Genomic DNA, 13,941 nt, shown 5'->3' on the forward strand with positions numbered 1-13,941 from the left:
CAAGGAAATGTTGCCTGCATGGCCTGACCCGGTAGCCATGCTCTGAGCATGCCTAAGACCTGAGACCTGTCAGACCCATCAGCAGGAGGGCCGGATGCAGCCCACTGACAGGCGGTGAGGGGCAGCAGAGCAGCCACACAAAAGGCAGCCCCCAGGGAAATGGGTGAATGTGAGAGGGGGCTGGAATGTGAGTGAGCAGGAGACTGAGAAAATATGGTTTCAGCTTGGACCGGAGATACCCAAGCAGCTGTCTTGGCTTAGGAGCCTCACTTCAGGAAAGAGATCAGGCCAAGGATCCTAACTTGGATCCATCTACTGAGTGCACCAGCTCAGCTGCATAGGTGCCTAAGCCCCTCTCCCTGTTATTTCATCCTGACTAGCTTAGGTGGCTGCCTGCTCGGGTAATGGCGTCCTGAGGCTCCCTTTCTTAGGTCATGACTCACCCATGCATTTTATGGAGAGTCTGGGCACCTGACCCAGGGCTGAAGATTTCTCTAGAGGGCAGGTCTCCTGGGGTTTAGACATCACAGCACTGAGTGGAGCAAATGCCTAAGTCCCTTTGAGGATCATCACCATAGCATCTCTGTACCTTAGTTCCTCCTCTGCGAAAGGAGGTGATGACAATGGTTGGGTGTTCTTTGAGAAGCTCAGATGAAAGCCATGGGACATAGTTTGGTTTACTGTCATAGTGCTTCTGCTTTCCTGTCCAGTTATCGCAAGAGATCACGAAGGTATCTCTGCTTCCTTCATGGATCCCACACTAAAAGGCAAGTGACTCTTAGAGCCCGACCATATGGTGTCACCGTCTGGACTACAGTGGTGAGAATAAACCTGCATATGGGTGACAATAGCAAGGCACTTGGTAACTCAGTAGCATTTGAAGGGATTGCTATCATAATATTATGGTTCACCTGCTTTGAATTAATTTTTAAAATCCTCTTTCCTGGGAGAAAAATGGCTTGGGGAGGATTTTTGGAACAGTGAGTCAAGTTACACATCTCATTGAAATGACAAGTGTTAAAGCTGAACACTTGTACATTTCACCATTTTCACACTATTTAGTTTTTGCCTTTCATAGAATTTGAGCAGTGACATGAGACAGGTCACTGCCATTTTCTGGCCCTGTCTAGCAGCATAGTGCACTGCTGGGATTCGCAGCCTCTGCTGGAGAATCTTACAATCATGGCAAAGAGCCGTTTTCAGTGAATATTTTTAAGTTTTCACATGTTATATTTAGCTGTAATTTCAAAAGTCCAAAGGGGAGTTAATTGCCCTGCACTTCTTGACTCCAATGCACTTTGTGCCTTGAAAAGCTAACCCTCTTTTAACATTAAGTTTTCTAATACAATGATCTTTAAAGTACATTCATAAATATTACAACCAAAGGGGACCATTATAATCCTCTTTTCTCGCCACCAGCCTAGCATGACATAGAATTCTTTCATGACCTAAATGCTGCTTAATATTTTGCAGTTACTACAATGAAGATCACAGTCACACCCACAGCTGGAACGAAAAGTAAGGCGACAACACCATAACCCCCACTGATTTGATAGCTTAGAGCAACTTTTATTGTTAGTTGATCTTTATGAAGCTCATTCAGATGAACTGAACTGGATCATAGAAATTTCAGGGGACATTAAATATGGGGGGGAAGAAGCAAGTTTTCATCTTGCTATTTCTGACCCAGGTATTGAAATTATTTGAACTGCCATAGTGCTCAAGGATCTGGGATCAGTACCTGTTGTCCTAGGCCTTAAACACATACCAGAAAGATGTGTCTTTGAGCCAAAGAGGAGTTATCTACCTGCCCTTGGGAGATTGTTATAGTTCAGTGTAGAACTAGAAATCAGCACACTTTGGCTGCATCTAGACTGGCATGATTTTGTGCAAAAGCAGCTGCTTTTGCACAAAATCTTGCCGCCTGTCTACACTGGCCGCGAGTATTTGTGCAAGAACACTGACTTTGTAATGTACAAAATCAGTGGTTCTTACGCAAATACTCCGACGCTCCTGCTCAGGGATAAATCCTCTTGCACAATTATTCTTGTGCAAGAGGCCAGTGTAGACAGCCACGTTAATTTCTTGCAAAGCCTCGGGGAAGCCGGCAGCGGAGCAGCCCAGGCGCGCCTGGGGTGCCCCGCTGCCCAAGCCCCCCCCCCGCCGCTTTGCAAAGCCGCGGGGAAGCCAGCAGTGGAGCAGTCCATGCGCGCCTGGGCTGCCTCGCTGCCCGAGCCCCCCCGGCGGCTTTGCAAAGCTGCGGGGGGGGGGGGGGGGGGGCTCGGGCAGTGCTCTGCTGCCCGAGCCCTTCCGCGGCTTTGCTCTGCGTCTTCCTGGTATGCAGACCAGGGAGACGCAGAGAAAGCCCCAGAGTACACGGGCGGCAGGACCGCGAGGTCCCGCAGTCCGTGTACTCTGGGGCAGCCCCGTTCGTAACTGCGGATGCGACATAAGTCGGATCCGCGTAAGTCGGGGACTGCCTGTACTGTTCTTCTCACTGGCTACTGCTCTCCAGAAAAACCTGCTGAGTTCCTTAAGCAAAAACTGTGTATGTGTGTATGTGGGGGGAATACAAAAGAAAATAAGTGACTGGCACCACTGCACTGCATTCTAGCTTTCACAGTCTCTTCCTGTCCTCCTGACTCTCACAACAAATCTGAGAGAGAAGAGTTACCACGTTTCCTGCTGCTATTCACACAGCATCACTGGACTGCCTGAGTGGGGTGATGAACCATGAACAGAGGAGTTTCGTACTCAGGAATCACACACTGATCTGCACCTTCTCTGGTAGCACACAGGTTGTCCAATCACCTGTTTATGACATTAAGCTACCTACAATAATCCTTCACCTTCCACCTGTAACGTGTTCCTTTCAATCTGTAATACACACATGTGGCTGCGTCTAGACTGGCAAGTTTTTCCACAAAAGCGACCGCTTTTGCGGAAAAACTTGCCAGCTGTCTACACTGGCCGCTTTGAATTTGCGCAAGAACACTGACGATCTCATGTAAGATTGTCAGTGTTCTTCCGCAAATACGACTCTCCTGTTCGGGTAAAAAGCCCTCTTGCACAAATGCTTTTGTGCAAGAGGGCCAGTATAGACAGCTGAGAACTGTTTTGCGCAAAAAAGCCCCGATGGCGAAAATGGCGATCGGGGGTTTCTTGCGCAAAACCGCGTCTAGATTGACACGGACGCTTTTCCGCAAAAAGTGTTTTTGCGCAAAAGTGTCCGTGCCAATCTAGGCGCTCTTTTCCACAAATGCTTTTAATGGAAAAACTTTTCCGTTAAAAGCATTTGTGGAAAATCATGCCAGTCTAGACGTAGCCACAGATTCCTCTTACCTTCACCTTTAACCAGCATGACTCTAAGATACACAAGAGACGTGAAGAAATGAACAGGAGTAGAAACTTGGGGTTTCTTTCTATGACTGGCAGCTTAAGCCAGTTCTGTCTGGGATTATTACTTTGTCTTGCTGTTAAGACCAATTGACATTCTTGGTGATTATCCTGCTACGTCTTCTTCCTGCTTTTCTTTCCCCCCCATCAGTTCAGAGGGGCCAGGCAGGCGATGTAATTGGAAGGGTACCTTCAGCTGTCTCTGAGGATGCTTTCCTGATAGAAGGGACAACCACAGCTACAACAGGTATTAACTCCACAGAGCCAGACATGATACCCACTGAAAACGATCCCGCAAGGACAACGGAACAAAGTAAGTGTAGAACAAATGAAAGACTTTTTCTGTTTGACTTAAACCACATCCCTGTTCCTGTGCTCAGCAGCCCAGGGCCCAATGTTTCCCAAGGTCATGTGGAATGGCAGTATTCCCTCCCTAGATTTATGGACCTGCTAGAACAACACTAGATTTACTCACAATAGCCTGTCACTATCCAGAGTACTGATCAGCACAGTCTACTGACTAAGGCTACAAGCAGGTCATGTTTGGAACAAATTGCTGCCCACCTGCAAACCGCACACATTCTGAAGGATTTCAGTCACATTGCTGGTTCAGAGCCTACACTTGTTGATATGCTACTGAGCCTGGAGCAAGGGGCGCAATCTCTTGTCTTTGTGCGACTCTTTCGAATGCAAGTTAACATGCATCTCATGTGATCTGCAGGGACAAACTTTACGATAGGAGAAGTGAGCCCAGCTTCCTCTGTGGTATCCCCAGAAGTGACACTCGCTGAGGGCGGGCCTGATGAAGCTGTCAGACAAGGTAGATATACTGGTTTTCTCCGTTAACTCGAATGAAAAATAGGTCATGCTTTACAGCGAAGGTGCATTGCCAAATGGTTAGGCTGTGATAAGCATGTGACAGACATGGCTAGCGTGTGTTATTGAGGGTTATAAGCACATCAGCAATGATGTAGTAACTTCTCTAACACCTCTTGCTGAAGTGTGTTAACCATCTGTAACAGGATTGGACTAACATTCTACACTTCACCATTTATTAACACGAGTAGCTCTCGTTATAAAACTATTTGTCAATGCACCTTTAAAGTAAAAGGTGGATAAAAATGGACTCTGAGGAAGGATTTCCCCTCGCTTTGTTTTTAAGCACATTTAATGTTCAGTCTAAATGACACTTTGTTGCCTGCAAGTATCAGAGGTGGTAAAAGGACTTTTTCCCTCCCAAACACTCCCTCTGCTCCTTGACAGCTCCACTCTCCTCCCAGGCTCCCCATCTCAATATTAATTTCAGCACCTCTGTGCAGAGTTTTAAGAGTTCTCCTAGAAGGTTGAGAGCTGTCTTTGTTGCACACCCCAGGTCTCAGCAAACCTTAACAGGATCTCCCTTGTGTGTTAGACATGGTGACAGGAATGCCCCCAAAGCGAGGGGCTATAGATTGCCAAGAGCCAGAGAGCAGGAGCCACCCAAATGATTTAATTATGTAAGCTAATGTTTTTAGATAATTATTCATAGTCTGGTAGTGCCCAGAGCCTCCAGTCTGGGATCAGGGCTGTGGAATATAAGTGGAACTGGAGAAAGAGGTTCACATTTTAGAAGGGACATAATTTGGGGTGACACCAGAAGTGCAGGAATGCATTTAGGGCCAGGCTGTACCAAACATGGGTGTCTCAGCATGTAATAGCGACAAAAATGTCTTTCCTTCAATTCTGACTGCTTACTTTGTCACTAATTACTGTGAGACCAGGGCTGGGAAACCTAAGGCCCCAGCTTGCCTGGATCCAACCCCTGAGGCTCAGGGCTCCCCCCTCCCAGCACTGGGGAGCCTGCGCTGGTGCTTCAGCTCCTTTACCTTCCCACTGCAGGACTGGAGCACTCAAAATCTACGAGGCTCTGGTGTACGAGAGGAATGTGGTATTTCTTAGTTAAGGGCCACGTCAGTGAGGTTATTATTATTAGTATTTTTTGCTTCTCACTTGTGTGAAGCCCCCGACTGATTTTGCTGTGGGTCAGCAGCACCTGACCCCAAAAAATCCACCTCCCGCCTCTTCTGTAAACATACTGTAGAAACACAATCTCTGCCCCAAAAGTCTCTCAATCAAAACAGACAAGACAAAGGGAGTATTGTCAGTGGTTTAGAGATATGAAGGCTGAGACCTAGAGGGATTGAAGTGATTTACTGGAGATCGCACAGGAAGTCTGTAGCAGAGGTGGAAATCAACCCCCAATCTGAGTCTTTATCCAGATGACAAAGCAAGCATGAAAAACTGGGACGGGGGTAGGTGGTAATAGGTGCTTATATAAGAAATAGTCCCAAATATCGGGCCTGTCCCTATACAATTGGAACATCTGGTCACCAATGAAATGTTCCCTCTAATTTTGCATACCCGTGCATGGAACGAACGCATTGTGTTTTGTGTACTAATATGGGGGTGACGTGTGGTGGAAGTGGGGCTGAAGGGCATGGTGTTAGGGAGAGGGTTCAGGGCTGGGACAGAGTGCTGGAGTGCACAGGACTCTGGCTGGGGCGCAGACTCTGGGGTGGGCCAGGATAGGGGTGTGGGGCGCAGGAGGGAAGGGGCAGAGTTGGGGTGTGGTGTGCATGAGAGCTCTGGCTGGGGGTGTAGATTCTGGGGTGACAGTGGGGATGAGGGGTTGGGATGCAGGCTGCCCTGTGGCTAGGGCCAGAGGACTCCTTCCAGCCCTCTTCCCACCAGCAGACGCCCTGCAGGAGGGGCACCTCTCCCTGCTGGCAGCAGCTCCAGGGCTGAGGATGAGGCCCGCAACCGCCTTGCCCACCCCAACATGCTCCTCTCCCCACATACCCCCAACTATCTCCTTTACAGGCCTCATGTGGCTGTATACCTGGGCCACCCTCTACAGCCTGCTGTGCAGCCGTGCAATTTAGAGGGAACTGAGCTGATCATCCTAGTCCAGAGCCTTAATCTCAAGACCATCCTTCTTCTCAATAGATAGCCAATCAGATTCCTCTCGCTTCCCCCTCTGGTAGCCAAACTTTATTAGGCACATTTTTAAAGTGGATGATGGAAGAATTTCACGTACACATATCACTTTAGCATTAATGACGTGCACGGTTACCTGGCCAAAAAAAATCCACTCTGAAAAATGCTCCTATTAGAGCCCCGCGCAGGGTATTTTCCATCATGCTCATCCCACCCTGCAGTACCCACTGCCACCTGCTTCCGCGTTGTTTGGTGAATATTTCTTCTGCTCTCACTCTTACAGCACTGATTCCTGCAGGACCCGGGGGATCCCAGTCCTGCTGCAAGCTGCTAGCTCCTATTGTTCCTTCACTCAGACACAACACAGCCATTATCCAGCACCCATCCTTTCCATTGAGTGAGCTCTAGATGTTAATCACTCCATTTTCTGAAATAGTCAAATCTTCATGCCTTGCATTCTTATTTTCTACCATCTTAAAATGGCTGAGAACCTGGGGAAAAAGGCAGTTCAGCCTGAAACTGTACCTAAATGCAAAACATTAACAGCACAACCCCATTTAAGTTGCATCTTATATTTGCCTAGCAAAGCAAAGTTTTCCCTTCATGAACATCCACATTCCCACTTTTACTGTTCTCGGCCTCTCTTTTTTTAATTATGCCTTGCTGGCATGACAACATTTAATTACTCGCCAGTGCCTTTGCATGTGAGCTCACATTTCATCTGCCTTTCCTTATCCACATTGAAATAGTCATTAGCATAGATTCTAAGCAAAGAAGTTGAGCTCAGTGTAGAACAGCCAGTTTGAAAACCAGTCACATGGAGATAATTGGAGAGTAACCAAAGTTTAAGAGTTACTTCAGCTAGGATGAAAGATGGTCATGGTTTTGGTTCGAGGACAGAAATACTGGGATGGTCTTTAACACTAGCACAAAATACAATAACAAAGTAAATGAAGGAAAATCTAATCCTAATCCTAATGAAAAGGCAGATGTAGGATTCTGAAGTCATTTTCAGCAAGGGAGGGTTAGGTTGGACATTAGGAAAAACTTCCTGTCAGGCTGGTTAAACACTGGAATAAGTTGCCTAGGGAAGTTGTGGGATTTCCATCACTGAGATATTTAAGAGCAGATTTGACAGACATTTATCAGGGATGATCTAGATGGGGTGCTTGGTCCTGCCATGAGGGCAGGGGACTGGACTTGATGACTTCTCAAGGTCCCTTCCAGTTCTAGTGTTCTATGATTCTATCTAAAACAACAGTTGTAGTTCCCTGAGTCTGATTTGAACACATTTGACCTCTGTTAGCAGAGTGCTCCGACAACTCTTGCTTCTGTTATGGTAGTAGCTACAGGCCCTGGTCACCCAGTAAGGTTAGGCATTGAACACCCATAATACAAAGATTGTAAAATTGTATATTACCATTGTGACTTGGGGTCCTGGTCATCAACCAGGACCCCACTCTGCTGTACAAACACAGAACCAAAAGCTGACCCCTGCCTGAAGACGCTTACAGTCTTATGCAATTCTCCGGGTGATCCTGCAAAGCATATGGTATTTCGAAATCACACACAAGCTGTAAGTCACTCACCATTTTAATGAAAAATCAGTCAGTCAATTCAGGCCCATTCCAGAGGCTACTGTGTAATTAGATGCATATTCAATAAGATCTTGATGAGAGACACGGATTATGGAAGGCAGAAACTATGTAAAACAAATGAGAATTTGAGAGAGGGTTTTTGAACATGCCAGAGAAGACCTGGTCTCTGCCCTGAGGAATGTCCAGTGTCAAACTCTGTATGCTGCCCATTAAACAAAGTGTCTTTCTTTACAGTCTGTGACCGATTCACCTTCCTGCAAATGAGAAGGAATGGGAAGGTGAAGCAGGAGCTGCCTCAGCTAGGAGAAATGCTGTATTGCTTGACTGATCGCTGCCCACAGGAATTTGAATCCTACGGCTGCTACTGTGGCCAAGAAGGAAGAGGTTATCCCACGGATGTACTGGATAGGTGCTGACTCTTCAACAACCTGCTACTTGGCACTGTCTGTTGCTAATCTTGTTAATTATAGTGGTGCCTAGGTCCACATTTGGACCCCACTCTGCTAGGCCCTGCCCTGAAGAGTTTATCTAAATAGACTGACAGAAGCAATAGGGAAAAGGCTAGACCGCTCAAGCAGAGCAGTCAATGGGATGGTGACAAATGTTGTCAACTTCTCATGCTTGAGAGATAGAGAGGTCAGGAATAGTTATTAGCTAAATGGAAAGATACGGGAAGGGAGAAGGGCATGGAGGTCACAATAAGTGAGAAGACAGAGGGGGGGGAAGGTATGAGGATCAGGTGTGGAGCATACTGAGGTAGAGCATAGTTATGGAATGGATGGTTTGAATAACTTGCAGATAGACAAGGTAGCTTGTTAATCTAGATCTATGCTGCTGTATCCTTTCCACAGGTATAAACAACAGGGTGAAATCCTGGCCTCACTGATTTCAATGCAGAGATTTGTGTTAACTGGAGGCTCTCTCTAAGAAGGAGATAAAAATTAATATAGAAATTCACACTAACTCTAAGGAAAGGGAAAGATTTCTCAGAGGGCATGTCTACACAGCAGGGCTAGAGAAGCTGAATTAAGCTATGCAGCTTCAACTATGTCAATTGCGTAGTTTAATCGAAATAGCTTCATTCGACTTTTAGCGCTGTCTGCACAGCAGGAAGTGGAAGGAAGAACACTCTTCCTCTGACTTCTCTTACTCCTCATGAAAGGAGGGTTACCATGAGTCGCAGTAAGAAGTCCTCCAGCTCGACATTATTTCAAAATGAAGGTTTGTAGTGTAGACGCTCACTGTGTTACTTCGGAATAACTAAAGTTATTCAGAAATAACGCTGCCATGTAGACGTACACAGAGTGAGTTCCAGTAGCATGTTCAAGAGTCTCCATGGGAAAGGGATGGCATAGAAAGTACATTTATAAAATTTGCAGTTGATACCAAGCTAGGAGAGGTAGCAAGTGCTTCAGAGGATAGAATTATAATTCATAATGATCTGGACAAACTGGAGAAATGATCTGAAGTAAATAGGATGAAATTCAACAAGGACAAATGAAAGTACTCCAATATGGAAGGAACAATAGGGTGCATGCATACAGAATGGGAAATGACTACCTAGAAATTAGTGCAGTGGAAAGGAATCTTGTGACACTGTTGCAGAAAAACAACAACACACAAATACAGTAAAACTCTATTGGTCCGGCATCCAATGCTCCGGCATTCCTGATGGTCCAGCACCATCAGGAACCTGTAAGTGCTCTGGCTGCTGGACAATTGGAGCTGCTCTGTGCCTGGCCTTCCCGATTCAGCCACTGCTGAAACTGACCAACAGCTGAATTGGCAGAAGCCGGGGGCAGAGCAGCTGGGGTGCTGCTGGGTTGGTCCCGTAGTGCTGCCCCTTGGGGCAGTAGGGCTGCTCTTGGGGACGCCTGAGGCAGAGCAGCTGGAGTGCTGCCGGGTTGGTCCTGCAGCCCCGAGGGGCAGCGCTGCGGGACCAACCCGGCAGCACCCTAGCTGCTCCGCCCCAGGCGTCCCCGATTCAGCCGCTGCTGAAACTGACCAGCAGCGGCTGAATCGGGGATGCCTGGGGCAGAGCCGGACTATCGGGGGGGCTATGACGGGTCTGGGGTGGCATCCCCCCACCCCATCCCAGACCCCTCATAGCGCCCCCTTCCGATAGTCCGGCACATCTGATAATCCGGCACCTCTTGGGTCCTAAAGGTGCCGGATTATCGGAAGTTTACTGTATCATTCTGGGATGTATTAGTAGGAGTGCTGCAAGCAGGACACGAGTAGTAATTCTTCCTCGCTACTCTGCACTGATTAGGTCTAACCTGTAGTAGTATATTCAGTTCTGGGAGCCATATTTCAGGAAAGCTATGGAGAAATTGGAGAAGGTCCACAGATGAGCAACAAAAATGATTGAAGGTTTAGAAGACTTGACCTATGATGCAAGACTAAAAATACTGGGTTTGGTTAGTGTGGAAAAGAGAAGAGGGGACATGATAAACATTTTCAAGTACCTAAAGAGGTGTTACAAGAAAGAGGGAGAAAACTATTCTCCTTATCCTCTGATGACAGGACAAGAGGCAAGATGTTTAAATTGCAGCAAGGGAAGTTTAGGTTGTATATTAGGAAAAACTTCCTGTTAGGATGGCTTAGGCAGGTTGTGGAATCTCCATCATTGGTAATTTTTAAGAGCAGTTTAGACAAACACTAGTCAGGAATGTTCAAGATAATATTGTGCCCTGCCATGCGTGCAGTGGAGTGGACTAGATGTTCTCTTGAGGTCTCTCCCAGTCCCATGATTCTGAGATGCTACCAAAGTCCTGATCACCCAGACCATCTCAAGTTTCACTATTAGAACATATATTATAAGGAAATGGCAGGAGACTAAACTTTGAGCATCAGTCTTCTTCGGTTATAATTCATATGAGTTATGTCATAGAAGGCAGTTTCCAAGTTGTGAGCCAGTGACAGTTCTTAAGGACTATATTAGGAGACAGAAGCCCAGTTTTTGAAAGGATTACTTATGCAATTTATGTTAGACAAGTAAAACAAGAGCCCAGTTTCTTCCCCCAGGAGCTCACAATTGAATAAAGATAAAAGCAAGGGACTCTGAATGAATGAGAAGTAGAAAAGCTTTAATAAGTTGATGAAATGCTTTTTTTAACAACTTGGCATAGAAAAAAACTTTTAAAAAAAGTTTATAAACTAATGTTTTCCCAGTTCCAAGATATGATGAAAAGGAATAGCCAAAATAACTAGAAATGTTGTGCGCTCCAGAAAAATGTGTTAGTTTTAAGAAAGGGAAACATTTGTTCTTTGCTTTTGTTTGAATAAAGAAAAGTTATTTACTTATTTCCACAACATAATAACTAAGGGTCACCAAATGAAATTAATAGGTAGCAGGTTTAAAACAAACAAAAGGAAGTTTTTCTTCACTCAGCACATAGTCAACCTGTGGAACTCCCTGCCAGAGGATGTGGTGAAGGCTAGGACTTTAACAGGGTTCAAAATAGAACTAGATGGATTCATGAAGGTTAGGTCCATCAGTGGTTATTAGCCAGGATGGGTAGGAATCGTGTCCCTAGTCTCTGTTTGTCTAGAAATGGGTGACAGGAGAGGGATCACATGAGGATTACCTGTTGTGTTCCCTCCCTCTAGGGCATCTGGTATTGGCCTCTGTTGGCAGATGGACTGTTGGTCTGACCCAGTATGGCTGTTCTTATGTCCTTATGTTTTAGGTGCTGTTTTTCCCATCATTGCTGTATGGAGCAAGTTAAAAAACTTGGATGCCAGCCAGAAGGAAGTTTGAGATCTGAAGTCATATGTTTAGATCACAAACCAAAGTGTAAGTTTGGTGAGATGATTAAGTTTGACAATCCCTTTGAGCAAAATTGAGATCAATATAGAATCACACAAATAGAAGACAATCACAGAAATTAGCAACTGGGAAAATATGTTTTGTTCAACATCTTCATGAATGATTTAGATAGTGGCATAGAGAGTATGCTTATAAAATTTGTGGATGATACCAAGATGGGAGGGGTTACCAGTACATTGGAGGGTAGGATTATAATTCAAAATTATCTGCGTAGACTGGAGAAATGGTCTGAGATAAACAGGATAAAATTCAAAATGGACAAATGCAAGGTACTTCAATTTGGAAGGAACAATCAGTTTCACACAAACAGAATGGGAAGTGACAGTCTAGGAAGGAGTACTGCAGAAAGGAATCAGGGTCATAGTGGACTACAAGCTAAAGATGAGTCAACAATCTGACACTGTTGCAAAAAAAGCAAACATGATTCTGGGATGTATTAACAAGAGTGTTGTGGGCAAGATATGAGAAATAATTCTTCTGCCCTGCTCTGTGCTGATTAGGCCTCAACTATAGTAGTGTGTCGAGCTCTGGGCACCACATTTAAGAAAAGATGTGGAGAAATTGGAGAAGGTCCATAGAAGAGCAACAAAAATACTTAAAGGTCTAGAGAACATGAGCTCTGGGGGAAGACTTAAAGAATTGGGCTTGTTTAGTCTGGAAAAGAGAAGACTGAGAGGGGACATGATATCAGCTTTCGAGTACTTAAAAGGTTGTTACAAGGAGTAGGGAGAAGGATTGCTCTGCTTAACCTCTGAAGATAGGTCAAAAAGCAATGGGCATAAATTGCAGTATGGGAGGTTTAGGTTGGACATTAGGAAAAGCTTCCTAACTGTCAGAGTGGTGAAGCACTGGAACAAATTGCCTAGGGAGGTTGTGAAGTCTCCATCATTGGGAAATTTTAAGAGCAGGTTAGACAAACATCTGTCAGGGATTATTCAGGTGGTGTGTGGTCCTGCAATGAGTGCAAGGAACTGGACTTGATGACTTCTCATGCTCTGTTTCAGATCTAATATTCTATGAAAAAATGTGTTATATTAATTGTGGTCTATAATCCATTTCGAATTGGCCTTGAGTAAGAAAAAAAAGTGATCAAGTTTAGGTGAGGTTTAGGTAGAGTGCGCTTCCTAAAGTTGACCTACACCTGAGCACTTTTCCTAGTTAAGCAAAACCTTGTTGTTGTCCACAGAGCACTGGTGGATCTCGGGGTATGGCTGGCTCCTCCCAGTAGGAGGGCACCTGACTGTACATTAGTCATTTTCAGAGTGCAAAGATCTACAAGTCCCACTGAAGTCAGTGGCGGCTGCAGTTTTTCAGCCTCTTAGAAAAATCAGATTAGGTGCCTAAATATGAATATTAAAAATCTGAGTTTGAAAATTGTGGATTGAAGCCTTACTATACGTTGTGCAGTTGACTAGATAATTTTGAAACTGCTTACACCACTTACACTTTGCTTTCAACCATTTTCTTGTTTTACATCTTTAAAACCTCCTTTTTAAGGCATTGGCTGGAGCATGTGCGAAAAGCTACTCTGTACCTGTGACAGGACAGCTGCTGAGTGTATGGCTGCCGCCTCTTTCAATGAAAGCTTGAGGTTCCTAACCAGGCAAGCATGCCAAGAGAACAAAGCCTCATGCCGGAGTGGCATAGCTGAAAGGCCCTCTGGTGCCATTGGAGTAGGCACCAGAACATCCAGTTCTGAAGAAAGCAGTGAGGAGGCAGGTCCGTGGAGGAGTGCTTTAAGAAGAATAAAGAGAGCTGCCCACCATCCACTGGGAAAAGCCAGATTCACAACACAGGAGACTAGTAACAGAGATGTAGCCGTGTTAGTCTAGTCTAGCTGAAAAAAAAACAGGACTATGTAGTACTTTAAAGACTAACAAGATGGTTTATTAGGTGATGAGCTTTCGTGGGGCAGACCCACTTCCTCAGATCAAATTGTGGAGATAGCTAAGTCTCTATGACCAATTGGGAAGCGGCATGGAGGGTTTCCCAATCAACCACTGTTGTGTTCTCTTTTATCTTTGTAAATTCTCTTTTCCATTTTCCTACAGACTAAGTAACAGGTTACATACATTAAGATATAGAACTCTGTACTACAGGGAAACCTGCACTAAGGACCTTTCCACTTGTCTTACATGA

General features: G+C 45.4%; 1 protein-coding gene across 9 annotated transcripts in view; it reads left to right on the forward strand.

Annotated features, from left to right (window-relative positions):
* LOC102460920 (otoconin-90-like) overlaps positions 1-13,941 on the forward strand; it is a 102,890-nt gene extending 88,949 nt beyond the window's left edge. For 6 of the 9 annotated variants that reach the window (XM_075920128.1, XM_075920126.1, XM_006123551.4 and 3 more), the window contains 7 exons: positions 711-767; positions 1,474-1,518; positions 3,548-3,709; positions 4,118-4,216; positions 8,205-8,379; positions 11,663-11,769; positions 13,300-13,941. In XM_075920128.1, the coding sequence (XP_075776243.1) occupies positions 711-767; positions 1,474-1,518; positions 3,548-3,709; positions 4,118-4,216; positions 8,205-8,379; positions 11,663-11,769; positions 13,300-13,634 (980 nt within the window). In that variant the 3' untranslated portion in view covers positions 13,635-13,941. The remainder of the gene's footprint in view (positions 1-710; positions 768-1,473; positions 1,519-3,547; positions 3,710-4,117; positions 4,217-8,204; positions 8,380-11,662; positions 11,770-13,299) is intronic. The other 3 variants (XM_075920125.1, XM_075920129.1, XM_075920124.1) reach the window with 3 other exon arrangements.

This window comes from Pelodiscus sinensis, chromosome 2 (assembly GCF_049634645.1).
Source record: "Pelodiscus sinensis isolate JC-2024 chromosome 2, ASM4963464v1, whole genome shotgun sequence".
Lineage (NCBI taxonomy): Eukaryota > Metazoa > Chordata > Testudines > Trionychidae > Pelodiscus > Pelodiscus sinensis.